General features: G+C 48.5%; 2 protein-coding genes across 2 annotated transcripts; one reads left to right on the top strand and one right to left on the bottom strand.

The window, feature by feature from the left end:
* Positions 1–15,827: 15,827 nt before the first annotated feature.
* Positions 15,828–18,041, bottom strand: LOC124661052 (60S ribosomal protein L30). The gene is made up of 5 exons (XM_047198913.1): positions 17,963–18,041; positions 17,744–17,849; positions 16,286–16,387; positions 16,110–16,178; positions 15,828–16,026 (listed from the first exon to the last, which is right to left on the bottom strand). Exons 1-5 carry the CDS (start codon positions 17,981–17,983, stop codon positions 15,983–15,985), a joined length of 342 nt encoding a protein of 113 aa, XP_047054869.1. The 5' UTR covers positions 17,984–18,041; the 3' UTR covers positions 15,828–15,982.
* A 261-nt stretch (positions 18,042–18,302) lies between these two features.
* LOC124663466 (protein KRI1 homolog) lies at positions 18,303–20,264 on the top strand. The gene has a single exon (XM_047201164.1). It carries the CDS (start codon positions 18,303–18,305, stop codon positions 20,262–20,264), a length of 1,962 nt encoding a protein of 653 aa, XP_047057120.1.
* Positions 20,265–25,419: the final 5,155 nt, after the last annotated feature.

Raw genomic sequence — 25,419 nt, 5'->3', positions numbered from 1 at the left:
CGGGCGGTGCTCCGGTCGGTCGGCCGCTTCCGCCCCTGAGGCGCGGCGGTAGAAGATGACGAGGTGGCAGGCGGCCTCGCCGCCAGCGGCACCGCGAAGACAGGCGCCGAAGCGGACGGCACGTCCGGCTCCGGCTCCTCCTCGTGCGGTTGCGGAGATGGCGGCACGTCATCGTGCCCCTGCTCGGCCGCATCCAGGTTCTCGTCGTCGCCGGCTTGATCATCCGGGTCGACGTGGTCCGACGCCCACTCCTTGTGCGCCAGGTCGCCATCCTCGGCCCGCTGCCGGGCAAAATTCTACAACAACAACAATAAGTCAAAGCCGGCCTCACAGCCGCAAGCCGGAACTCGGCCCATGGAAAGAAACTCACCTGGGGCGGCAGCTCACGCCGGTTGTAGGGCTCCAGCCCCCAGTTCCAGTTCTCCGGCAGCTTCGCCTGGGAGATATGGTTGACCCGCCTGGCGACCTGGGCCTTGGTAAGCTCCAGCTTGGATGTCCGGGTTGCATCAAGCCGGCCGGACATGTGGCAGATCTTGTGGGCGCGTGCCTGAAGAGGCAGCACCCGACGGGAGGCGTAGCAGCAGAGGAGGTCGGCTGCGCACAGCCGCTCAGCGGTGACGCAGTCTTGAAGATAGCTCCAGAGGGCGTTCACCTCCGCCTCCGGATCCGCCGGCTTATAGTTGGTGCCCCAGTTCTTGCGGGCAACCGGAGGCGCCGTCTGCCGTCTGGGCCTTGAGGTAGAACAACCGGCACCAGAATTCGACATCCGGCCACAAGCCGGCATAGCCCTCCATGAAGGCCACGAAGCAGCTCAGCTACACAAAGGCGTTGGCCGGCAGATGATGTGGCTGAAGGCCAAAGAACTCCAAGAACCGCCAGAAGAAGGGAGAAGCCGGCAGGCCCAGCCCGCGGTCGAAGTGCGCCCCGAAAACGACGCGCTCGCCGGGCTGCGGGTCCGGCTCGATTTCCGTCCCCGGAGCCCGCGTGACCACCTGCGACGGGATCCGGCGGAGGCGGACAAGGCGGTCGATGTCGTCGTCCGTCATGTAGGAGCCCTCCCACGAGCCGCTAGGAGGTGCCATCGCCACCGTCGAAGAAGAAGAGGAAGAACTCCAAGAGACCGAAAGCGTGAAGGGCGAAGAAGAACCGCTCCTCGCCGGAGGAGAGCGCGGTGGTGACGGGCGTACCGTGGATATGCGGGGACCCGTGGCGCCGGATTGACGGTGCGGCGGCTGCGGATCGGCGGAGGATCGTGGCCGCAGCTGCTCGCCGGAGTTCGCCAGGGAAACGCCGGGGAAATCCGCCGGGAGCGACGAAAAGCTCGAGCAAGGAGAGGAGCGAAGCTTGGGTGCAAGGAAGAAGAAAGGGGCGAAGTGGCCGCCTCGGTACCTCCCCGCGGGCATTTATAGCCGCCTGCCACGTGTAAGAAACGGCCAAGTGGGGGGTCGTGGGCCATGACGCCGGATTAACTGCTCCATAACTTCTCCCCACGACCGCGGCAGTTACAAGAAACGGCCACACCGCGTCGCCCACGGCCGCACACGATCCGGAGGGGACAGTGATTTGACCAGACGAAGCGGCAACAGGAGTCAGCCGTCAGACCGGTCAAGTCGGGTGCAGAACCCGAGGCGGCGGAAACTCCGGCGCACCCAAGCCGGAGCCGGACATTTTCTCCAATCCGGCCCCAAACTCTCCCAGCAAGGCGGAGACATCTCCAACACTTGTAAAAAATAAAATTGCAGAAGCAAAGTGGCGTCCGGCTGGAAGCGGCCGGATAAAGCAAGCCGGATGAGGGCGCAGCCGGCTGAATGAAAATTCTCAGTCGGCCCCTCCGAGTGCCATCAAACAGATCCAGAAGATAATCTAAGCAGCCAGGAAAACCTGCCTAGGTCCCTCTTAACGCAGGACCTTGCCAGCTTCGGGGGCTAATGTCGGGGGGAAGACCCCGGGTAGGGCAATAGACGAGGAGCAGCTGGCTCAAGGCCGGCTGGCCCGCGGCAAAGGCCGGCTGGGGAGCAGCCGGCTGGAGCCGTGGCCGGCTACCTTGGGAGCCGGCTGGCTCCAAGTCTTAGTCGGCCTGGCAACGGCCGTCTGCGCTGTGGCTAGGCCGGCTTCTACAAGCCATATCCGACTGGGTTCTTACACTCCTGACAAGTCTTGCTGGAGAAGGAGCTGGGTAGGTGGTCCGGGTTCAAAGGTCCACGCTGACCACATCTCCCGTAAAGTAGGGGGCACTGTGGAGCAATAGTGCCCCCCGCTCGACAGGCCATCATGGCTCACGCCGCCCCGTACGGCTACAGGGCATGATGGCGACAGGGACGCTTCCTCTCAATGCCGCTGACTCCTGCAGGCGGATGGGACAGGCCACAACGCCTCAACGGCTCCTGACGTCAACGCCTCGGGAAGGAGCGGGAGCCGAAGCCGGCCAAGCCGGCCACTAGGTTCTAGGGACTTCTATGTAAAGTGCCAGCGCCTATATAAGCTGCACCACCCCCTCTCTTACAGGGGATCGATCATTCCTTACTCATTCTAGTCTTAGCGCTGCCCTGAGAGAGAGACATTCGTCTACTTTAGCCTCCCAGGAGCAGCCGGATACAACTCTAGGAGCACCATTAATTGTATTGTGATACATCATATACACTCATAGCAGGAGTAGAGGTGTTACCTCCACAGGAGGGCCTCGAACCTGGGTACGTCGCCGTGTCGCTCGTGCCCATACCTGCATCCGGATACCGCCGTAAGATCATCTAGGAACCACTCTCTTTAGCCACCCTATGGCATATGCCATGACGATGCCACGACAGGGGTTCTGAAGATCTCCTCCGGCACCCTGCCGGAGAGGGGAATCATCATGCCCGCCTCCAGACTGATGCGTGAGTAGTTCATCCTTGGACTATGGGTCCATAGCAGTAGCTAGATGGTTGTCTTCTCCTATTATGCCATCATGTTTAGATCTTGTGAGCTGCCTATCATGATCAAGATCATCTATTTGTAATGCTACATGTTGTGTTTGTTGGGATCCGATGAATATGGAATACTATGTCAAGTTGATTATTGATCTATCATATATGTTGTTTATGATCTTGCATGCTCTCCGTTGCTAGTAGAGGCTCTGGCCAAGTTGATACTTGTAACTCCAAGAGGGGGTATTTATGCTAGATAGTGGGTTCATGCCTCCATTAACTTTTTTTTTTTGCGAATAATGCCTCCATTGAATCTGGGACAGTGACAGAAAGTTCTAAGGTTGTGGATGTGTTGTTGCCACTAGGGATAAAACATCAATGCTTTGTCTAAGGATATTCTCGGAATTGGACGAAATCAACGCCCAGGGTCTTATTTTTCCACGGAGCTTCCAGAAGACCGAAGGGGATACGAAGTGGGGCCACGAGGGCCCGTAACCATAGGGCGGCGCGGCCTGCATGGGGCCCGCGCCGGCCTATGGTGTGGGCCCCTCGTCAGCCCTCCAACGCTGCCCTTCCGCCTACTTATAGCCTTCGTCGCGAAAACCCCTGTACCGAGAGCCACGATACGGAAAACCTTCCAGAGACGCCGCCGCCGCCAATCCCATCTCGGGGGATTCAGGAGATCGCCTCCGGCACCCTGCCGGAGAGGGGAATCATCTCCCGAAGGACTCTTCATCACCATGATCGCCTCCGGATTGATGTGTGAGTAGTTCACCCCTGGACTATGGGTCCATAGCAGTAGCTAGATGGTTGTCTTCTCCTCATTGTGCTATCATGTTAGATCTTGTGAGCTGCCTATCATGATCAAGATCGTCTATTTGTAATGCTACATGTTGTGTTTGTTGGGATCCGATGAATATGGAATACTATGCCAAGTTGATTATCAATCTATCATATATGTGTTGTTTATGTTCTTGCATGCTCTCCGTTGCTAGTAGAGGCTCTGGCCAAGTTGATACTTGTAACTCCAAGAGGGAGTATTTATGCTCGATAGTGGGTTCATGCCTCCATTGAATGCAGGACGTGTGACGAAAGTTCTAAGGTTGTGGATGTGCTTGTTGCCACTAGGGATAAAACATCAATGCTTTGTCTAAGGATATTTGTGTTGATTACATTACGCACAATACTTAATGCAATTTTATGTTCTTTGCAACTTAATACTGGAAGGGGTGCGGATGCTAACCCGAAGGTGGACTTTTAGGCATAGATGCATGCTGGATGGCGGTCTATGTTCTTTGTCGTAATGCCCTAAGTAAATCTCATAGTAGTCATCATGATATGTATGTGCATTGTTATGCCCTCTCTATTTGTCAATTGCCCAACTGTAATTTGTTCACCCAACATGTTATTTATCTTATTGGAGAGACACCACTAGTGAACTGTGGATCCCGGTACATTCTTTTACATCTGAAATACAACCTACTGCAATCATTGTTCTCTTTTGTTTTCTGCAAGCAAACATAATTTTCCACACCATACGTTTAATCCTTTGTTTTCAGCAAGCCGGTGAGATTGACAACCTCACTGTTAAGTTGGGGCAAAGTATTTTGATTGTGTTGTGCAGGTTCCACGTTGACGCCGGAATCCCTGGTGTTGCGCCGCACTACACTCCTTCACCAACAACCTTCACGTGGCCTTCATCTCCTACTGGTTCGATAACCTTGGTTTCTTACTGAGGGAAAACTCGCTGTTGTACTCATCATACCTTCCTCTTGGGGTTCCCAACGGACGTGTGCTTTACCGTCACAAGCAAGGTTGAAGTTGTAACTATATAGAAATTCAGATCAATTGCTTTAACTAATTGTAGATTCAAGATTTTCTCTAAGTGTGCCACTAATAGGCTGAGAGTGGTTAGTGAAAAGCTTATTTCACCAAACCAAACAGTTTTTATTGAGGGGATATATATTCTTGAGAGTGTAGTTTCTGCCCATGAAGTGATTCATAATGCAGTGCATAATGGCCAATCTGGTTTTATCTTTAAACTTGACTATGAGAAGGCATATGATAGGGTTGATAGGGCTTTTCTCTTGAGAGTCATGAGGATGAGGGGTTTTAGCCTAAGATGGATGTCTATTATTGAAGGTCTTTTGCATAATGGGTCTGTGGGTGTTAGGATCAATGACTGTAATAGCCATTTTTTCCTGACCAGTGGAGGTGTGAGGCAAGGGGATCCTATATTCCCTATCCTCTTTAATTTTATGGCTGATGTGTTCACCAAAATCTTATCCAAAGCTGCTACCAATAGATAGTTAGCTGCACTATTACAAGAGTTGGGAGGTGGTGGTATTATCAGCATGCAACATGCTGATGATACCTTACTTTTCCTAGAAAATAACTTGTCCTCTGCTATAAATTTAAAGTGGATCCTGCCTGCTTTGAACATATGTCTGGCATGATGATCAACTTTTACAAATATGATTTAGTTTCTATTAATGCAAATGAATGTGATGCATAGATTATTGCTCAGGCTTTGAGCTGTAAGCTGGGTGAATTCCTCATGCAATACTTAGGAGTTCCTCTGCATCACAGTAAACTTAGAAGAGAAGATATCCAACCTGTTGTTGATAAAATCCTGAGGAAGGTTGCTGGTTGGAGGGGAAAGCTTCTTAACCATGCTTCTAAACTAGAGCTGGTTAGAACTCTTTTAGCCAGCATTCCTCTTTATTTGCTTAGTGTGATCAAATTTCCAAAATGGGCCATTACTCTCATTAACTCTTAGATGGCTCACTGTCTCTGGGATAATTATGAGGGACATCATAAATACCATTTAGCTAATTGGGGTTTGGTCACTAGAAAGAAGGAATATGGAGGTTTGGGCATTCCTGACTTATCAGAGATGAATATGTGCCTTTTAGCTTCCTAGATTAAAAGATATAATTTGAATGAGAACAAGCTTTGTAAACAGATTATTGATATTAAGTATAGTGTTGATAATCCAAAAAAATAATCTCCTACTCTTCCTCTGGTGCCTCACCTTTCTGGAAAGAGGTGATGTGGGCTGCTAAAGCTGCTAAAATGGGGTATCAATGGAAAGTGGGGGATGGTAAGAAAATTAAGTTTTGGGAAGATCATTGGTTTGGATCCTGCGACCTAGCTATTCAATATTGGGAAGTTTATTTCCTGGTTAATGAGCAAGATAAAACCATTGCTGATCTTTGGGATGGAGATTCCTTGAAAGTAACCTTTGGAAGGTGTTTTGATCATAGGTTGATAATGTAGTGGTTGGAAATCTAGCAAATTGCACAGACCATTACCTTGAATACTCAGAATGATGCCTTGCTCTGGATGTGGGAAGCCAATGGGGTATATAGTGTGAAATCCATGTATGTTGTGGTAAATTTTGGTGGGATTAAACCTATTGATATTCATTGTGTTTGGAAACTAAAGGTTCCCCCGAAAATTTATTTTTTTCTGTGGTTGCTTTTTCATAACAAGTTGCTCACTAGAGACAACTTGGTTAAAAGACAAAATGTTGATTATCTGACTTGTGTGTTTTGCAATGAAGTTGACTCTTGCCAACAGTTGTTTTTTGATTGTGTGGTTGCTTCCAAATTATGGAAGGAGATAGGGTTGGCTTTGGGTCTTAGGTTTCAAACTACAAACTGTTATCACCAGATTTTGGCTAAATCAGGAGATGGGCCGCGATCAAGATGGGCTTGGAAGATTACACGTGGAAGATCTCTGAAGCGGCCTTGCACGAAGAATTTGGGCTAGATTGCCCATGTATCTTTAATTACAGTAGATTGTATCTAGATTAAAAGTTAGAGTTTGTCTCGTACACGGTGGGGATCTCCCACGTTAGAAAGTCCGTTGGACTATAAATATGTATCTAGGGTTTATGGAATAAACAACAACCAACGTTCAACACAAACAAATCTCGGCGCATCGCCAACTCCTTCGTCTCGAGGGTTTCTCCGGTAAGCACCATGCTGCCTAGATCGCATCTTGCGATCTAGGCAGCACAAGCTCGCCCACGTTGTTCATGCGTTGCTCGTCTTGAAGCCTTTTTGATGGCGAGCAACGTAGTTATCTTAGATGTGTTAGGGTTAGCATTGTTCTTCGAATTACATGCTTTCGTTATGCAACCCTTGCACATCTAGCCGCCCTTACGCCTATCTCGGGTGTAGGGGCGGCACCGCTTGATCATAGTTTAGTAGATCTGATCCGTTACGGTTGCTCCTTGTTCATCAAGGATTAGTTTAACATCCGCAATAGTTAGGCCCTACAAAGGGTTGGAGGATCCGGCGGCGTGTAGGGTGACGTTTGCTAGCCCTAGAAAGGATGTTCCGGGGATCAACCTCGTGTTGGGTTTTAGGCCCTGTCTAGGATCGGCTTACGGTCACCGTGCGCGAGCGCGAGGCCCAATCGTGAGTAGGATGATCCGATTATGCGGTGAAAACCCTAAATCGTCGTAGATCTCATTAGCTTTATCTTGATCAAGCAGGACCACCATATATTCGGACACCTTGTACGAATCATGGGTGGATCGGCTCTTTGAGCCGATTCACGGGATAACTCGAGAGCCGATCGAGGCTCGTATTTAATGTTTACGTGTATGCCATGCAGGAAACTAAGCGAGGCATCATCCACACCTTCCCGACCGGGTATAGGTCAGGTGGCACGCCCTTGCGATAGCATCGGACGTGTGACCGGGAGGCTTTGCGGGCCGTCGCTCCGAGGGACCAGGGCCGGCCGCAGCCCTAGTTGTTCCCGGCTCTCTCGTGTTGCCCGTCTCTGCCCGCACGGGGGTTTCTGACGTCAACACATTCTGGCACTCCCGGTGGGACAACCTTCGACATCCACCACATCGCCATCTGCATCCGAGATGGCGGAAAGCACTCCGGTCAAGTGCGAGGATCTGCCTGATGAGCTCAAGAAGAAACATGACGAGATCAAGGCAACCCTCGGAGCCGAACTCATCGGCTCCTTTGAGAAGACCCGTTCGCACGGTAACGAGCTCAATGAAAACACACGTCACGTTGCTGGCGACAACATGGTGGATCTCAGCCACTCCATATGCAAGCCAGAGTTCCCCTTTGGTGTCAACATGGCAGGGCTTGCAAGCCACCATGGCAAAGATGAAGCAGAAAGCAGCCACTCCCGTGGCAAGGATAAAGAGGAGGCCGATCCGCGCGACCGACCCCAAGATGATGACGGACGGTACCTGGCAGAGGAGGAAGTGAGAAGCATGCGGTATCAACGTCCACTTTCCGAGCATCTCCTCAACAAATATGAGCAACAGTACGACCGACGTCGGTGCTACGACATAGATGATGAGAGAAATTGTCGGTTTGATGCAGAGGACAGGAGGTACCGTCAGCATGATAGAAACAACGACGGGTACAATCGTCACGCTGGAGGGAGGTCAAGGGGGCAAGATGACATGGATAAGCACTGGGACTGCCCTTTCTTCAAACATTGCTTTGGGACTCGGGAATGAGCCGATTGCCAACAATCGAGAACTGCCCGAGAATGCAAACAAAGGAAGAAGGATGCCGCTAACGTGTCCGTGTTCAAGCGTCTAGGGCCTCTCCCGCCTCGGAACAAGCATGCTGAGTCCGCTCGGGTGGAAGAACTCGAGGAACTAGAGGATGATGATGAAGAAGACAAATATCATCGGCCCAGGTGGTGCCTTGATGGGCTCAGCCGTTCCCGAAGCGAAGGGTTCAGCGTACTGCGTGGGTTGGAAGAAGGCTGAAAGATTGTACCTACACACGGCGAGGAAGGCACGGCCTGATTTGGCCGCCAAAATTCAGCGAACCCCGGACGAAGAAGGTCGGCCACAAAGAAAAGAGTGGCGCCCCAAGCGAGAGGAAAGCCGATGATGATACATCGGCTAGCACAAACATGGTCTTCATTCTTCCAACGGAGTTTAGCGCTCCAAGATTATATGAAGCACCTGTGGCACAATTGGACTGCGGCCCACGGCCGGTCATCTTTGAGAAGCCACAAGAAAGAAGTTACAGGCATCTGAAGGCCCTATACTTGAGAGGTTACATCGATGGGCAGCCTATCAACAAGATGTTGGTAGACACCGGAGCGGCGGTTAATATCATGCCATACTCCATGCTACGTCGGTTGGGACGTTCCAGCTCGGATCTGATCAAGACTAATGTGACACTGAGCGATTTCAACGGCCAAGCATCTGACGCACAAGGTGTGCTGAATGTGGATCTAACCGTAGGAAGGAAAACCGTCCCTACGGCGTTCTTTATTGTCGACAGTAAAAGTACCTATGCTTTGTCCTACTAGGGAGAGATTGGATCCACGCCAAGCTGTTGCATCCCATCCACGATGCATCAATGCCTAATACGGTGGGATGGGGATGAAGTAGAAGTCGTCCACGCGAGATGATTCGGTCGAGATTTCAACAGCTGGCATGGACGTTTGGGAGACATCAGGCCAAGAGCCACTCTCAGGCATCAATTTGGACGACTGCGAGCGCATCGACGTGACAAAGAACGGGGTTAGGCTGGTTTTATCCACAGGCCTGACCATGTAATAAAAGCAAACATCGATGGACGAACGTGGCGGTGCCGATCCAGGGGATCGGCCCCAAAAATTTTATGAAGGGACATTACAAAACCTTCACCGAGCAAACAACGTGGAGGCCGATTCCAGCAATCGGCCAAAATTATCGTCACCATCCATTCTGCCTGGGTTCAACATGTAATCCAACAGAGCCGATACCATCAATTCTCTGACGGAATCGGCTCGGGGGGGGCACCCGAGTGGATAAAACACAAGGATATGCGGTAGAAGTGTCTCATCCTTTGGTGATGAGTATTAAAGTATGGGGGCCGATGCATAAATCGGCCGTAAAAATTCAAAAAATTCGAAAATTTTTGAGCACAGCCGATGCAGCAGACATCGACTTGAGGATATAAAAGCCGATGCATGGCCATCGACTCAAGAGGTATGACTGTGACAATTAGAGGATCAATGGAGCAGGAAGTGGATCTTCTCTTTAAGGATCTCCGGGTTCTCTTTGCGAGTATTCGTTCGTCATCGGCTGGGGCAGTTTGAGGATCATAACCCTGACCAACGACGAGAGTAGCATAAACGTGCAAGTCAGGGTAAGGATGAGCCTAACGAAGGGAGCATGTCTCTTCTAGGACCAGGAGAACAGCCGATGACGAAGCAATCAGCTGGGTTGTTACGCCCAGGATTTTGGAGGGCATCAGAAATTCAAAGGCATCCTCACCGGAAGTTACTTCGGCCTACCAAAGATGATGAGCCGATCTGACCAGCCAGGCGCAAGATGTGAGCTGGAGAAGCTCGGGGGGCAGCTCACCTTTTTCTTGAAATTTCTTCACTCTGAAGGACCGATTTTGTTGGAATCGGCTGATGCTGCATTACGAGTTGGAAACCGAGGATGACCGACTTGGTCGGCTCACTGCTATTCTCGCCCCGCCGAGGCTCGGGGGCAGCTTGACACGAAAGATCCTTTGCTATAAGGAGCCGATTTTACTAAAATCGGTTGGCTCTCCATCTCAATTTATCGTGAGAGATGGTTGCTTGTAAGAATACGGAGCGGGATTATAAACGTCACTTGCGAGACTATCACAAGGGAATTTGTGGACAAGTGATGCCTTTTCTGCAGAAGTGGCAGCTTCAACGTTTGAGTTGACCTAGCAACAGTCATGGGGCTCTCCTGAAAGCAAAGAGGATCTGGAAGAGAGGGATGCGGCAGAAGAATGTCTGAAATTTAAAGTTAATAAGGAGACTGGACATTATTTCAGGAGTTTTGCCGCTAAGTTTAACATTCCATTCGGTTGGATCTGCATTTACAAGATCTAGGGGTTGCACGATTATGGCTTGGCCCTGTTTGACCGGGAGTTTGGGGGTCCGGATGGATCTATCTCGAGATTTATCGTGAGAGACCGATGCGTTGCCATCGGCTCATTAAGCATTGGCTGAGTGACGATCGGCGGATCAGCATAAAGGGAAATCGGCTAATTTGGCATAAAGGGAATCGGCAAAATCAAATTGGGGAATTTCTTCATTGATAAACCAGATTTCTTACATAGAAGAGCTGATTGCTCTCAAAAGGGAGTACTAAGGGGATACATTGCCCCGTCTACTACTGCTAGTCCTATGCTATCTACGGGCCGTCGCTGCCCTCGTCGTCACCCTCGCCGCCGCTGTCGGCGCTACTCCCGGCGGGCTCGTCGTCGCTGCTGTAGCGGCCACCGGCGGGACCTTCGTTGTCCTTGTCCCCCTCATCGTCGTCGTCATCACTGTCGTAGTCACTGAGATTCCCTGGCCAGGGGCAGTGGCGTTTGGCCGGCGGCTCGTCGGAGGGGCTGTCGTCGTCGTCCTCCTCCTCCTCTTCCTCCTCCTTCACCTCCTCGGAGGAGGTGAAGTCATCCCGGGAGAAGCGATCGTCGTCGCTCTCCTCCTCCGATTCCCCGTCGGCAAGGAAGCGAGAGGTCGCTCTCCCCGTCCGTCGAGGACTTGTCGTCCTCGGACCAGATGGAGAAGTCATGGTCTGGCTCCTCCCCGGCTTCTATGGCGCGACGGGTGTTGGCCGCATGGGCCTCTTGTGGGTTCGGTTCTGGCGTCGGCTCGTGGGAAGAGGAGGACTCGAGAGAAAGTCCCGATGAGGCGGAGGAGGAAGAAGACATGGTGCGCAGAAGGGCTTTTGGAGTGCTAACGCGGAAGGGATGAGGAGAAGAACTGTTCGGTACGGTTGGATAAAAGAAGTGGGGATTTAATGTCCGAACGGTTTTCGAGGAAGTGGTGCCAAAAAACTGTCAAATCGTGCGAGAGAAGTTGGGAAGGCAAGTTATCATGATGGAAATACTTGCGACGGTTTTGCTCGCGCACGACATGACCCCTCGGAGGAAAAACGAGTGGTTTTGAAATTATCATTACCAAAACCAGGGGGCATGTGTTATCACCGGATTTTGGCTAAATCGGGAGATGGGCCGCGATCAAGATGGGCTTGGAAGATTACACGTGGAAGATCTACGAAGCGGCCTTGCACGGAGAATTTGGGCTAGATTGCCCGTGTATCTTTAATTACGGTAGATTGTATCTAGATTAAAAGTTAGAGTTTGTCTCGTACACGGTGGGGATCTCCCACGTTAGAAAGTCCGTTGGACTATAAATATGTATCTAGGGTTTATGGAATAAACAACAACCAACGTTCAACACAAACAAATCTCGGCGCATCGCCAACTCCTTCGTCTCGAGGGTTTCTCCGGTAAGCACCATGCTGCCTAGATCGCATCTTGCGATCTAGGCAGCCTAGCCTGCCCACGTTGTTCATGCGTTGCTCGTGCTTGAAGCCTTTTTGATGGCGAGCAACGTAGTTATCTTAGATGTGTTAGGGTTAGCATTGTTCTTCGAATTACATGCTTTCGTTATGCAACCCTTGCACATCTAGCCGCCCTTACACCTATCTCGGGTGTAGGGGCGGCACCCCTTGATCATAGTTTAGTAGATCTGATCCGTTACGGTTGCTCCTTGTTCATCAAGGATTAGTTTAACATCCGCAATAGTTAGGCCCTACAAAGGGTTGGAGGATCCAGCGGCGTGTAGGGTGACGTTTGCTAGCCCTAGAAAGGATGTTCCGGGGATCAACCTCGTGTTGGTTTTTAGGCCCTGTCTAGGATCGGCTTACGGTCACCGTGCGCGAGCGCGAGGCCCAATCGTGAGTAGGATGATCCGATTATGCGGTGAAAACCCTAAATCGTCGTAGATCTCATTAGCTTTATCTTGATCAAGCAGGACCACCATATATTCGGACACCTTGTACGAATCATGGGTGGATCGGCTCTTTGAGCCGATTCACGAGATAACCCGAGAGCCGATCGAGGCTCGTATTTAATGTTTACGTGTATGCCATGCAGGAAACTAAGCGAGGCATCATCCACACCTTCTCGACCAGGTATAGGTCAGGTGGCACGCCCTTGCGATAGCATCGGACGTGTGACCAGGAGGCTTTGCGGGCCGTCGCTCTGAGGGACTGGGGCCAGCCGCAGCCCTAGTTGTTCCCGGCTCTACTGTGTTGCCCGTCTCTGCCCGCCAGGGGGTTTCTGACATCAACACAAACATGTCTGATGTCACTATTCTTTGGAATGATAAGAAAACGAATGCTTTATTCAATATGATTTTTGCTACTACCCTGAAAACCATTTGGCTTACCAGAAATGATCATGTCTTCAATCGAACTTAATGGTTTGGGATGCAGGTGATGTGGAGACAAGTGGTCTTCAGCTGTGCTCAATGGAAAGTTCTGCTGAAGGAAGAAGAAAAAGGAAGACTAAACATAATGCTGAGCAAGCTAGAGGTGTTAGCTCGGCTGCCGCCGCTGCTGTCGTGGCTGGAGCCTGGCTGACCCCTCAGAAGAAGGCGAGATCATCATTGGAGGTGTGTGACATGAATAGGGTCAGAGGGTTTGGGCCGATGCTGATCACGGCAGAATACCTGGCGAGGACTCTGGAGGCCAATGCACTGATGGCGCAGGCTTCAAAGTGTTGGAGCGTCCATGAAGATCTCTAGGGTATTGCTGGTTGTTTGTGTGCCCTCCCCTTACCCCCCCTCTCGTTGTGTCAAAACCTCTAAATTTCGGTCTATAATGATATAATGTGTGGGTGGTAGAACTGTTAGGCTTTTGCTGATGGTGTAATATGGTTTGTAAAAACTGGATGGTTGTTGGTGACTATGGTTTCAGAAATGGAACCGGGGTTTGAAGTCTTGTTTTTCTTTTAATTGACGGTGTTGATGTGCTTAGGCAGGGCCTTTTTAGGAGGATCGGAAATGGAGAATCTACACATCCTTGGAATGACAATTGGTTGCAGAGAGATGTTCTACTTCTACTAAGGGTATCTCCAGCAGCCCGACGAAAACATATGCAAAGCGACTGCGCGGATAAAAGTTGGTCTACACCTCATCCCAGCGGCCCGATGCATAATGATCGGTATGTCTGCGAAGACACAAACGCGGCCAAATTTGGGGTTGAAATGCGTCTGCGCAGACGTAGAGTGTGACCGCTCCCCTTTGCCTCGGACCTGCCTAGCAGCGACCACGTCTGCTTCGTCTTCTGCATGGCGCGGCAGTGCTGGCGGGCAGTGTCGCTTCCGCATTCTACAAACTGAATTAATGGCCGCACATCGATATAGGTTCCCTAGGCCTAGCAATGGGTGCATGCCTTAATTAATGCGAGCCACCGCCCCCTCGGCTACCACCGACGTGTAAAATGGGGCGTTGGGGGCATCCATTCCCTCACACAACCCTAGCTACCTCCCTAACCCCCAACCCTAGCGCCGCCATCCACCTCCCCCCACGCGCTACATGGCGGATCCTAGGGGCCGAGGACGCGGCGGCCACCGAGGCCGGGACAGGGGTGGTCGTGCAAGATATGCATGCTAACCGTCGCCCCGCACGCTCTTTGTCCCTCCGGAGTGGGAGTGCCCATTCTCCATGCACTTAGAGTTCGTCGTCCACATCACCGAGGACGCCCTCTGCAGAAAGAAACTCCCAGACAAGTTCGGGGAGTTTCTCGTCGTCCGGGAGCCGGCTACCGTGAACCTGCGGGAGGCCAACTGCGGCTAATGCTGGTGGCCCGTCGAGGTCCTGTTCGACGGGCAAGGTAAGATGTACCTCGACGTTGGCTTCGACAAGTTCCCACGCCCACAGACTAGAGGTTGGATGCCTACTGCTCTGCCTGGCGACGACGACATACGCGTCAGTGTGTTCGACGACTCAGGCACTACCACAGTGACGACTCCAGCGAAGACATCAACGGCCATCTGTATGGTGTTCTTTATTTGCAGCGAAGATGGCAATGGCCAGTTGAAGCCAATAGATTAGATTTTTCGATGTTCTTCTATTGCAACAAAGAAGGCGAGGGCACTTAGTTTCCTAATTTAGTGACAACTGGTATGATAGACAGCAAGAACTTCTCTTCACTCTCTAGCCCAACACATAAGAGCATCTCCAGCCGCGTTGCCCAAAGCGATTTGGGGCGCGCCGGACAAAAAAAACGTTCCCAGCGTGTCCCCCAAACCCGATATTTGTCCGGCGTGGCCCGATACGGTGTCCGGCGCCCCGAGGCCGTCCCCGCTACACGCTCCGGGCACGCTGGACACAACGAAAAACAAGGCGGGAAGTGGCGGGGCCGACACGTCAGCACACATTCAAGTTTGAGCACACATTCAAGTTTGGACCTAACTGTCGCCTACCTCGCGGCGGAAGTTATTCGCGCGCAGATGGTGGCGGCTAGGGTTTGTGTGAGAGGGACGATGAGATGCGGCCCTTTTATAGGCTGAAGGGGGGCGGGGGAGCGGTGGCGCTCATTAACGCCGGCACGCAGAGCTAGGCACGACGAGACGCGTCGCTGCGCCTCTGCGGGAACTGCCTGCACCGTCACTGCGCGCCAATAACTTCCGTCGCGAGGTAGACGACGGTTAAAATTTATTGTGCCGCTGACGGGTCAGGCCCGCGTCGCTTCGTCTCGCTTTTCGTTGTGTCCGTCGTCCTCAGTGGGGCGGGGACGGGCTCGGGGCGCCGGACACTGGACACGCTGGACAAAAAAACGAGTTTGGGGGATACTGGAAGCGTTTTTTTGATGCTCTTATGACAGGTTAGCTACAAGCTGTTCAGAAGATTTGGCTGTGCAACTTACGCTCCAAGGAAACAGGCGTCAAGGGAATTACCCAAGAACAAGCCATATCAAGCAACCTCAGTTACTCAGTATGAATTAAGCTATCTTTGTATCGCTAGTCATTTGCCTTCAAGCAAGGAAACCACAATAACACAGAGAAACAGAAAGAGCTTCCACTATCGTACCACAGAACCAAATAAGACATACTGGCAGATCTATGGAAATGGAACAGATCAGCAAACAATATCACATGAACTTCTTGAAAAACAACCATATGAAGTATTATCTGTAGGACAGCTCCAATTCAGCATCACAAAAAAGTACATGAGCAAAGATAACAAGAGGTCGGCCTAGAGAGCACAACCGGACCCTAGATCAACTGAACAGGTGGAGAGCTCTCTCTTCTTCACTGGGCAGTGGTGGTGGTGGTGTTGATGATGTCAGAGTCACCTGAAGGTTTAGCGTAATAGATCAGTACAAGTTAAAGAGTGCACGTATAAAACAAATTGGAAGAAATTTGTATGTTAACGAACCAGGATCAATGATGCTGAGACAGCCCACCCGGTAGTACTTTCCACAGGCAGTTCCAAGATCAACATTGTCTGAAAGGCAAAAGGCATATTACTGAAGTGTACCCCTAAATTATGCACCTGTTGCTGGAATAGTGAAGCCATGCAAAGAAGGTTCAGAAAGGATGGAATTATCTTACTTCCATGGAAATGGTGCACGCTAATTTTTGCCAACATGGCGTAGTACTCTATCTCGGACTTCCTAAGTGGAGGGCAGTTGTTTGCGAGGATAATCAGCTTCCCTGAACATAGATATAGAATTCTCGCATTAGTACTTCAGAATAAAATGCAGAAAGACCAAAGATGATCAATATAGCAGTTACCCTAAAACCCTATTTATATATGAATGTGCAAAATGCTCTCGAAGGGACAAGTTAAGTCATGATACCAGTTCAAACAAAACAGCACGTGATTTTTTGCAAATATTGTACACCAGATATTAAGATATTGGATTGGATAAGCCATAATAGAGGCATTGTTCCAGGGCGCTGCACTCATCTCTAGGGTGACAAAAAGAAGCAAATAGCAAAACTTCAGTCCCAATCTACTATTCAAAATCCTATATCTATAAATTGCAAACAACATCAACAGAGGGTGAATAACTGCGAACTAAAATTCCAAAAATGCAAAAAGATCCAACAACTCAATAGAAATAACATAGGTTGGTAGCAAATTTCATCTTTCCAAATCATTTAAAAACTTCATAGTGTCTTTTTTTCTGAAAAAATAAACTTCAAAATGTGCAAGAAGGATGTCATTAAGCAAGCCAAAGTGGTAAACCTCAGTCCCATTCTACAATAAAAAATCTCAACAATGCATGCAAGTCCAAATATGCAGACACACAAACATAAATAGTACTACAATCAACAAACAATAAATATTTGAACCTTCCATTGCCCCCAGATACACGAGATATACTGGAAACTTAATTAAGAGGATGTCACATTTCTAGGGCGCTGTATTCATCACCAAGGCACCCTTAAAGCAAGCCAAGGAGGTAAACTTCAGTGCAATTAAACAACCTTAGGTCTCGATACTACAATTCTAGAGCAAAAATCACAGCATAAAACGGAGCAAGGCGTAATACTTCTGATGCAAATTTAACTCAACACACAACACAAACAGTATATTTAACTTCCTATTTATATTACCTAATAGGCATTGAAGACATGGAGAATGGAGAAGTCTTAAACAAGAGGTGGCTTGTTCTAGACGTGGCGCTGTATGCAAATCTAAGGCACATCTAAAGAGAGCTATCGAGGTGAACACCAGTCACATTCTACGAATTAAATTGACAGCATTACAAACTACAATTTATACCATTACGTGAAGTTCGTATTGCACTACAAAAACTACCAGCATTAATTCATGGCCACAGAAGAAACATTAGCACAAGCGCCAGAGTTAACACAAGATCTGTAAGCAGAATCAGTTCGAGAAGCTAATCACATCTCAAGCAATAAATAGGGTCCAAATTCTAAACCATTATACACTCTGCCAACCTAGAAAACGCCTGAGCTACTCAATCAGTCAACCGACCTAAAGGATCACATCAACAGTGAGAAACTAAAGCGTACGAACAGAGAGCAGAACTGTACCCTTGGAGCTGCGCAGCGTCTTGAGGACGGTCCTGTACCCGAGCGTGTACTTGCCGCTCTTCATCACGAGCTGCAGCTTGTTGTTGATGTTCTCCGTGCTCTTCTTCTGCAGCGCACATCGACCGAAAATCAGTGAGAAACCGCCGCATCAAACGAAACAGATCAGCTCGAAATGGGAGTGGGGGAGAGCAGCGCGAGCGGATCGATTAGGGTTCGTACCGCCTTCTTGGTGGGAGCCATCGTTCCGAGCGGCTGCGGCGAGCGAGCAAGGGGATGCGGGGCGGTTTCGGGGCGGAGGCGGCGGCGGCAAATGGAGAGCTCGCTAGGGTTTACAGAGAGTGGCTTTATAGGTGCGGACGAAATCGGCTGGGCCTTGCCTGACCTAGTTCGGCCTTAACGGACTTTGTTGGGCCCAATAAGTTACTCGGTGGGCCATAACTTATAAATTGATCGTAAATAGAAGTCACAGGCTCGCAGCCCATCTCGCTTCTGATTGCAAAAACCTAGCAAGGGCCGTGCCTCCGCCACCGCCACCGCCACCGACGCCGCCGTGGCTGCAATGAAGGCGTCGCCGGAGAAGATGAATGGGGACGGGAAGAAGAAGAAGGCGTTGGACATCCTCGCGGGCTCCGAGGACGACTGCGATGCGCCCGCTGAGGACAACTCGAAGATCCAGATCAACGAGGAATACGCCGAAGAAGACGATGAGTCTTCTGACGAGGACGTCGCCACCGCCTCCCGCCGCATCGACCGCCGCATGCTCCAGCTCATCACCCGCATCCGCAGCGGCGACAGCGCCATCTTGCAGAAGAATGCGAAGGTGTACTCCTCCTCGTCTGAGGACGAGGACGAGGCCGGTGCAGAGGGGGAGCCCAAGGAGGGGAAGGCCAAGAAGGAGCGGCCACTGTACCTCAAGGACGTGAACGCCCAGCACCTGCTCGAGGAGGGCCCGGAGTTCGCTGCGCAGACTGGCCGCGGCAGCAAGTACGACAGGATTGGGTACGACGAACGGCAGAGGGAGGGGCTCAAGGAGTTCTTTGAGGCAGAGAAGAAGGCATTCGCTGATGGTGATGGCGAGGAGGACGATTTGTTCACGGAGAAGCAGACTGATGGAGATGGTGGCGAGAGCGAAGAGGATGAAGATGAGAAGCGGACAGAGGAGCTGGTGGGTGAGGTTTTCGGGAAGGATGAGCAGCTCGATGAAAACGAGAGGTTCTTGAAGGATTACATACTCAATAGGCCATACCTTGAACCGGGGAGCCATAATTTCTCTTTAGATGATATACAGAAGGAAGAGGCCGAGATTGAAAAGTGGGAGGAGCATGAGATGAAAAATTGCACCAAAGGTTATAATTACCGGCATGAGGAGATGGCAGCTTCAGAGGCGCTAGTGACTGGTCGGGTAATGGGACATCCCCGCCATATTGAGGGCTCGGTGAGGAAGAAGGAGAGCAGCAGGAAGAAGCAGCGGAAGAGCAAAGCGGAGCGGAATGCAAAAGCCAAGCAGGAGCAGGCAGAGGAGCTGAAGCATCTCAAGAATTTGAAGAAGAAACAGATTGCTGAGAAGCTCGAGAAGATCCGGATGATTGCTGGAATTGAAGGGGGTGCTGCCTGCAAGCTTGGTGCAGATGACCTGGAGGAGGATTTTGATCCAGAGGATTATGACAAGAAAATGCGGGAGATGTTTGATGACAAGTACTATGGTGCTGATGAGGTTGATCCTGGGTTTGGAAGTGGGGAAGATTTGGATGACAAACCTGATTTTGACAAGGAAGACAAATTGCTTGGGCTACCTGAAGAGTGGGCTCTTGATGCTAAAGAAGGGTCTGCTGCTAGTGGTGACAAATCTATTAGCGAGAAGAAGAAGAAAAGTAAAAATAAGGAGCTTGCAGATGGTGATGGGGCCGGTGAGAAAAGGAAAAGGAAGATCTCTCTCAAGGACAGACTGGAGATTGAGAAGGAATTTGACGAGTACTATAAGCTAGACTATGAGGACACCATTGGAGATCTGAAAACTCGGTTCAAGTATAGGCAAGTTCAGCCGAACAGTTATGGCCTCAACACCTACGAGATACTGCAGGCAGATGATAGGGATTTGAACCAGTATGTTTCTATAAAGAAGCTTGCACCATATAGGGAGGATGAATGGCATGTGACTCATCATCAGAAGAAGAACAAAGATGCAATCCTTGGAGGACATAAGATACAAGGTAAGAAGGTCAAAGCTCATAAGAAATCTAAGTCTGGGGAAGGTCCTATTTCTGAAAAAACAAGGAAAGATAAGCTGACAAGTAATGAAGAAACATCTGCCAAGACAAGGTCAGAGGGCAAGAAGGTCAAGACTGGCAAGAGATCTAGGTCCGAGGAAGACACTAGTTCTGAAGAACCAGGGAGAGACAAACAGACAAGTGGACAAGAAGAAACAAATGCCAAGGAAAAGTCAACTAGAAGTAAACGGAGAAATCGCAGGAGGAAGGAGTTGCATATTTCTCCTAACAGGCGAAATGCATATGGGATATGAGAGATCCAAAGCATCACAACAGCAATTGAGTTTTAGGGATTCAGCATAGTTCATCTAGAAAATTTTGCTTTTTAGTACACTTCTATGTGTTGAAACATCTTTTTGGAGCCATCTATATACAAGTATTATATTCTTCTACTCTTGGAAGTTACAATTAAAAACTTTTTTGTCAATGAATGTTTTGAAGACAGTTGCAGTTTGTGATTTCTTAGCTTCGCTGTTACAGTTTTATTTAGTTTGTGATTTCTGGATCAGTATTAAAAGGAATGCTTGTCTTATTATCAAATCACTTTGATGTGACTGACGAATTCACATGTGCTCTAGTTCCAGAAAGTACCCATTCTTCATGATATTTCCTACGGAGTATATAGTAAATAGTAGCATAGTAGTTACTTGTTTCATTGAGAATTTTGGTTACTTCCTGCTTGAACATTTTACTATTCATGTAGAAGTGCTTACTTTTTTATTCGACAGATTATATGAATCTGGTAGCAATATTCAGGTGAATGCCATCTCCATTTGCTTAGTACAATAGTTGTGGCAATTGCTGAACTTATTTCATTCTGATTTCTTGTGTGAAACAGGTTGATTTGTACCGGTTTACTGCCGGGCTTCTTACCAGTATTTGTTTCCCTGAGTTGTTAGGTTATTGAGTCAAATAACCATTCAAGTTACTGTTGCTTCTGCGCGATGTCCACAACTGAAAGCAGAAGGCTGTCTGAGGACTATGTGTATGAGGATGCGAATGGCATGCACCTTGTCCATGAGCTGTGCTCTCGTGGTGAGCTGTTTTACATGATTATAGGGCACGTACGGTACTTGGATTTTGACGCGCCTGCTATCATTAGACAGATCGCTGGTTGGTTGAAAGCTCTTCACAAGGAGGACATCATACATACTAACTTGAAGCTAGAGAATTGCCACTTCACAGACACAAAAGAAGATTCCACGTTGAAGATCATGGATTTTGATTTGAGCTCTGTAGAAGATTTCAGTGACCCAATCGTGGCGTTGTTTGGTTCCATAGATTATGTTTCACCAGAAGCACTCTCGAGGCAAGAGGTTTCGGCTGCAAGTGATATGTGGTCTGTGGGGTGATTCTGTATATTCTCTTATTCGGGTATGTTGGTAATCCTTTCTCATGATAATTCTCCTTGCTTGATTTGTGCAGCATATTCCTCAGGCTCTCATTTTTATAGTGCTTCAGATGCCCACCATTCCATGCCCCAACTAAAAGAGAAAAACAGCAAAGGATCCTGTAAGTAAGTACTCCTCTGAACTAGCATCTGTGGAAAATGTTCTGCATTGGCGATACAATTGGTAGTTTTCTTTTTATTCATGTCTCCATGCTTCCACCTTTTAATTGTCTGCAAATGCCACTTGAATTTCGACTTGTCTTATCTCCAGTCCAAACTTTTAACGGGAAAGTTTCTTTGCGATGTCTAAGTCAGTACCTAACTAGAGATTCCTAAGGATGCAAAGAAAATATTGTCTCACATGCAATCCACTAGAATATAACATGTTCTACTGAGAATAATACTCATCTTATGAGACGGTATGGGTGTAGGGTCAGTTGGGGCCTGTGTTATGGGACACTCAAAAAGGAATTGGCACCTTGGTTTTGAAGACTCGAGACCAAAACCAAAACTCCCTCCGATCCAAATTAATTGTTGGAGATTTAGGCAAAATGTTGCCTAAATTTGTCTAGGTTCATTGAACCTGCGGCAACTAATTTGGATCAGAGATATTGGTGTATTTGTACAACTTGAGCACTTCAGTATGCATGCGGATACTTTTAATTGTTACTTGCTTCAACAAAGAACCAATAGCTTAATCTGATGTCGTTTGTTTAGGTGCTTCTTTTAGGGCGAATTCAGTTTTGAGGAGTATACATGGAAACCAATAGCTTAATCAGCCAAAGATTCAATTTCAATCTTCTTTCCATTGAACCTTATAAGAGGCCCACTGCGAGTGATGTATGTCTCGTGCTCACTTTTCTGTTTCTTCACACTTAACTTGATGATATAGCTGAATTAACTGTGGGTCCATTTATGGTGACAATCCAGCATTTTTATGCATCCTAGGATGTAGGAGACTGTGCCAAGCAAGATCGCCTGGTTGCATAGGTTGTCTCAAAACTGCAAAGGTCCGATGCTAGAAGGAAATTGCGGGCAGCAGCCATATAGTCAGCATCCTGATGTGAGTATACGGGCTTACCCAATCTTGATAAAATACCAATCTTTTGTAATCTCTTTTATCATCGATCGTTTCGTCCACATCTAAACCTTCATTTTTTGGCGTACGTGTAAGTTTTAGGTTAACATTTAAGCTGTAGATGGTTTAGGAGATTTTCTATGTCGGCAATAATGGTTATTTTTATATGCTATTTGCAGAATGGATGATTTAGATGGCCCGGTTTGTTGTGACTACACAAAGTGGACGAATCTCGTAGCCACTTTTTTAGGACCTCAACATGCGATGTTTAGCTCTACTAGTTTGCGCACGATGTTGCAACTCTCAGCCTTCAGCGTGCGCACAAATTTGATCAGATTTATGATAGAGTTATTTGATCCTAAAACAGAGACATTCGTCGTACAAGATAAGGCAGGAGCTATAGTTGCAACCCATGTAGACATAGAATGCATATATGGTCTACGTAATAACGGTTATTCTAGTTTTGAAATAATTGATCAAGAATGTTTAGTAAGTAGAAGGATCATACCGGCTAGTTATCTCACCAAGTCTAGTGGAAATCTAGTTATTTCCGAATTGATTGCTAACACAGAGAGAGAACACTTCCGATGATGACTTTGTGTGGAAAACGGTGCTTGTGCTAATTGGCACGGTTCCGGTGCCATATGCTCCAAGAATAATCGATAGAGATCACTGTTGTTTAGTGGAGGATGTTCCTAGACTGTTTAAAATTAACTGGAATCACTTCACATTTCGTTACTTTTGTCGGCTTACTTTTGTCGGCTTACTTTTGCTGCTCTTGTGTAAGCCGACAAATTATTGAGGTAACGCAATGTGAAGTGATTCCAGTTAATTTTAAACAGTCTAGAAACATCCTCCACTAAACAGCAGTGATCTCTATCGATTGTTCTTGGGGCATATGGCGTCAGAACCGTGCCAATTAGCACAAGCTTTACTTTCCGCACAAATTCATCATCGGAAGTGTTCTCTGTGTCAGCAATCAATTCAGAAATAACTAGATTTCCACTAAAGTTGCTGAGATAACTAGCCGGTACTACTTACTAGACATTCTTGATCAATTATTTCGAAAGCAGAATAACCGTCATTACGTAGACCATATATGTATTCTATATCTACAGGGTGTTGCAACTATAGCTCCTGCCTTGTCTTGTACGACGAATATCTCTGTTTTAGGATCAAATAGCTCTATCATAAATCTGATCAAATTTGTGCGCATGCTGAAGGCTGGCAGTTGTAACATTGTGTGCAAACTAGTAGAGCTAAACCTCGCACGTTGAGGTCCTGAAAAAGTGGGCTACGAGATTTGTCCATTTTGTGTAGTCACAATAAACCGGGCCACCTAAATTATCCATTATGCAAATAATATATAAAAACAACAATTATTTCCGACATAGTAAATCTCCTAAACCATTTACAGCGTAAATGTTAACCTAAAACTTACATGTCCGACAAAAAATGAAGGTTTAGATCAAGTGAACAAAACGATCGATGATAAAAGAGATTGCAAACTTACTTGTATATTTCTCAGCTAGTAACAAGATGTTAAAAATCTTGATAACCTGGATAGATTATATCTCTTTTATGTTAAGTCGAAGCTAAACTTTATAAAGATTGACCAAGTATGTACCAAAAAATATAAGCATGTACAATATTAAATTAATATTATTAGAATAAAATATGTTTTATGCATTTGCTATTATAGATGTTGATTGTTTTCTACTTGGTCAGTTCTTACGAAGCTTGATTTTAATTTGCTAGTAACAAGATGTTAAAAATCAGGATAATCTGGATAGATAATCTCCTTTAACGTTATGTCAAAGTCAAACTTTATAAAGGTTGACCATGTATGTACCAAAAAAATATAAGCATGTACAATATTATATTAATATTATTAGAACAAAATATGTTTTATGCATTTGCTATTATAGATGTTGATGTTTTTCTACTTGGTCAATTCGTACGAAGTTTGATTTTAATTAACTAAAAGTTATATTCTGTACAACATATTTTGGGAAGGGAGGCTTAATTACTAGGGCGGCATGTTTTTTCCAAGAGCGGCCTAGAAGCCAGAAACCTTCCTTAATTTCTCCCACCTACCTCCATAATTTCCTGTCCGTTAGTCCCTTAGAGCATCTTGAGCCATCTCCTCGGGAAGGCCTCTAGGATACTTTTCTTTCTCATTCGGATGGACGAAAATGCTCAGTCGCGCCCCCGGATCCTCGTTTTCGTTTAGATTTGGGCTTTCATCCATTCGGGCAGCCCAGGTCATCCCGGCATCCGGGGAGCTTTCGGAGACTCCGGACGAAACGAAAGCGAGGGAAACACCGAGAAAACTTCACACGCGGTGGTGGCCCCGACTTGTCGGCGAGAAAGACCGATCGTCGTCCTCACCGCATCGTCTTCCGCGTGCTGTAAAAACCTGCCGCCGGTCAGTCTTCGCCGCACGCGTAACTTCCACGCGGCGAGCTAATGCCATCGCCTCGGATTCACGCACGTCGCCCTCTATTTATCGCCGAACTACCGCGTCTGGCTGCATTCACCATGCCGTCTCTATGTTCTCACACCACCAATCTTCCTCAATCTCGAGCGAGAGCTAGCGGCGATCAGCAATGGCGAACGACGGCGCAGCGAACAATGGATTCGGCCGCCGCTCTCTCCACCAATGGGAGGGGCGGCTCCTTCACGCGGTGGGCTACCCTGCGCCGCCGGAATTCCGGGCGCCCGGAGGATGGCGACTCAACGCGGGCGGTGTTCCGATCCCGCCGTCAACGATCGGTCGCGCCGCCCGGGAAGCAGATATCGACGCGGTGCTCGAGACTCTCAGTGACGAGCAGCGCGCGGAGGAGCGCTTCTGGCCGGACAACTACGAGGCGTGGACGACGTTCTTCCGGCAGAGGTACGAACGCGAGCTCGCCCAGTACGATGGGCCTCCCCTTCCTCC

Source organism: Lolium rigidum, chromosome 6, assembly GCF_022539505.1.
Source record: "Lolium rigidum isolate FL_2022 chromosome 6, APGP_CSIRO_Lrig_0.1, whole genome shotgun sequence".
NCBI classification, from domain to species: Eukaryota; Viridiplantae; Streptophyta; class Magnoliopsida; order Poales; family Poaceae; genus Lolium; species Lolium rigidum.
The sequence above is the reverse complement of the archived record's forward strand: the minus strand, read 5'-3'. Positions and strand labels throughout refer to the sequence as shown.

Coding starts and splice junctions, on each gene's coding strand:
- LOC124663466 (XM_047201164.1), top strand. CDS start 18,303: ATGAAGGCGTCGCCGGAGAAGATGAATGGGGACGGGAAGAAGAAGAAG.
- LOC124661052 (XM_047198913.1), bottom strand. CDS start 17,983: ATGGCTCCCACCAAGAAGGCG. Junction 17,850..17,962: donor TGGCTCCCACCAAGAAGGCG/GTACGAACCCTA, acceptor TGTGCGCTGCAG/AAGAAGAGCACGGAGAACAT. Junction 16,027..16,109: donor TCTCAGCATCATTGATCCTG/GTTCGTTAACAT, acceptor CTAAACCTTCAG/GTGACTCTGACATCATCAAC.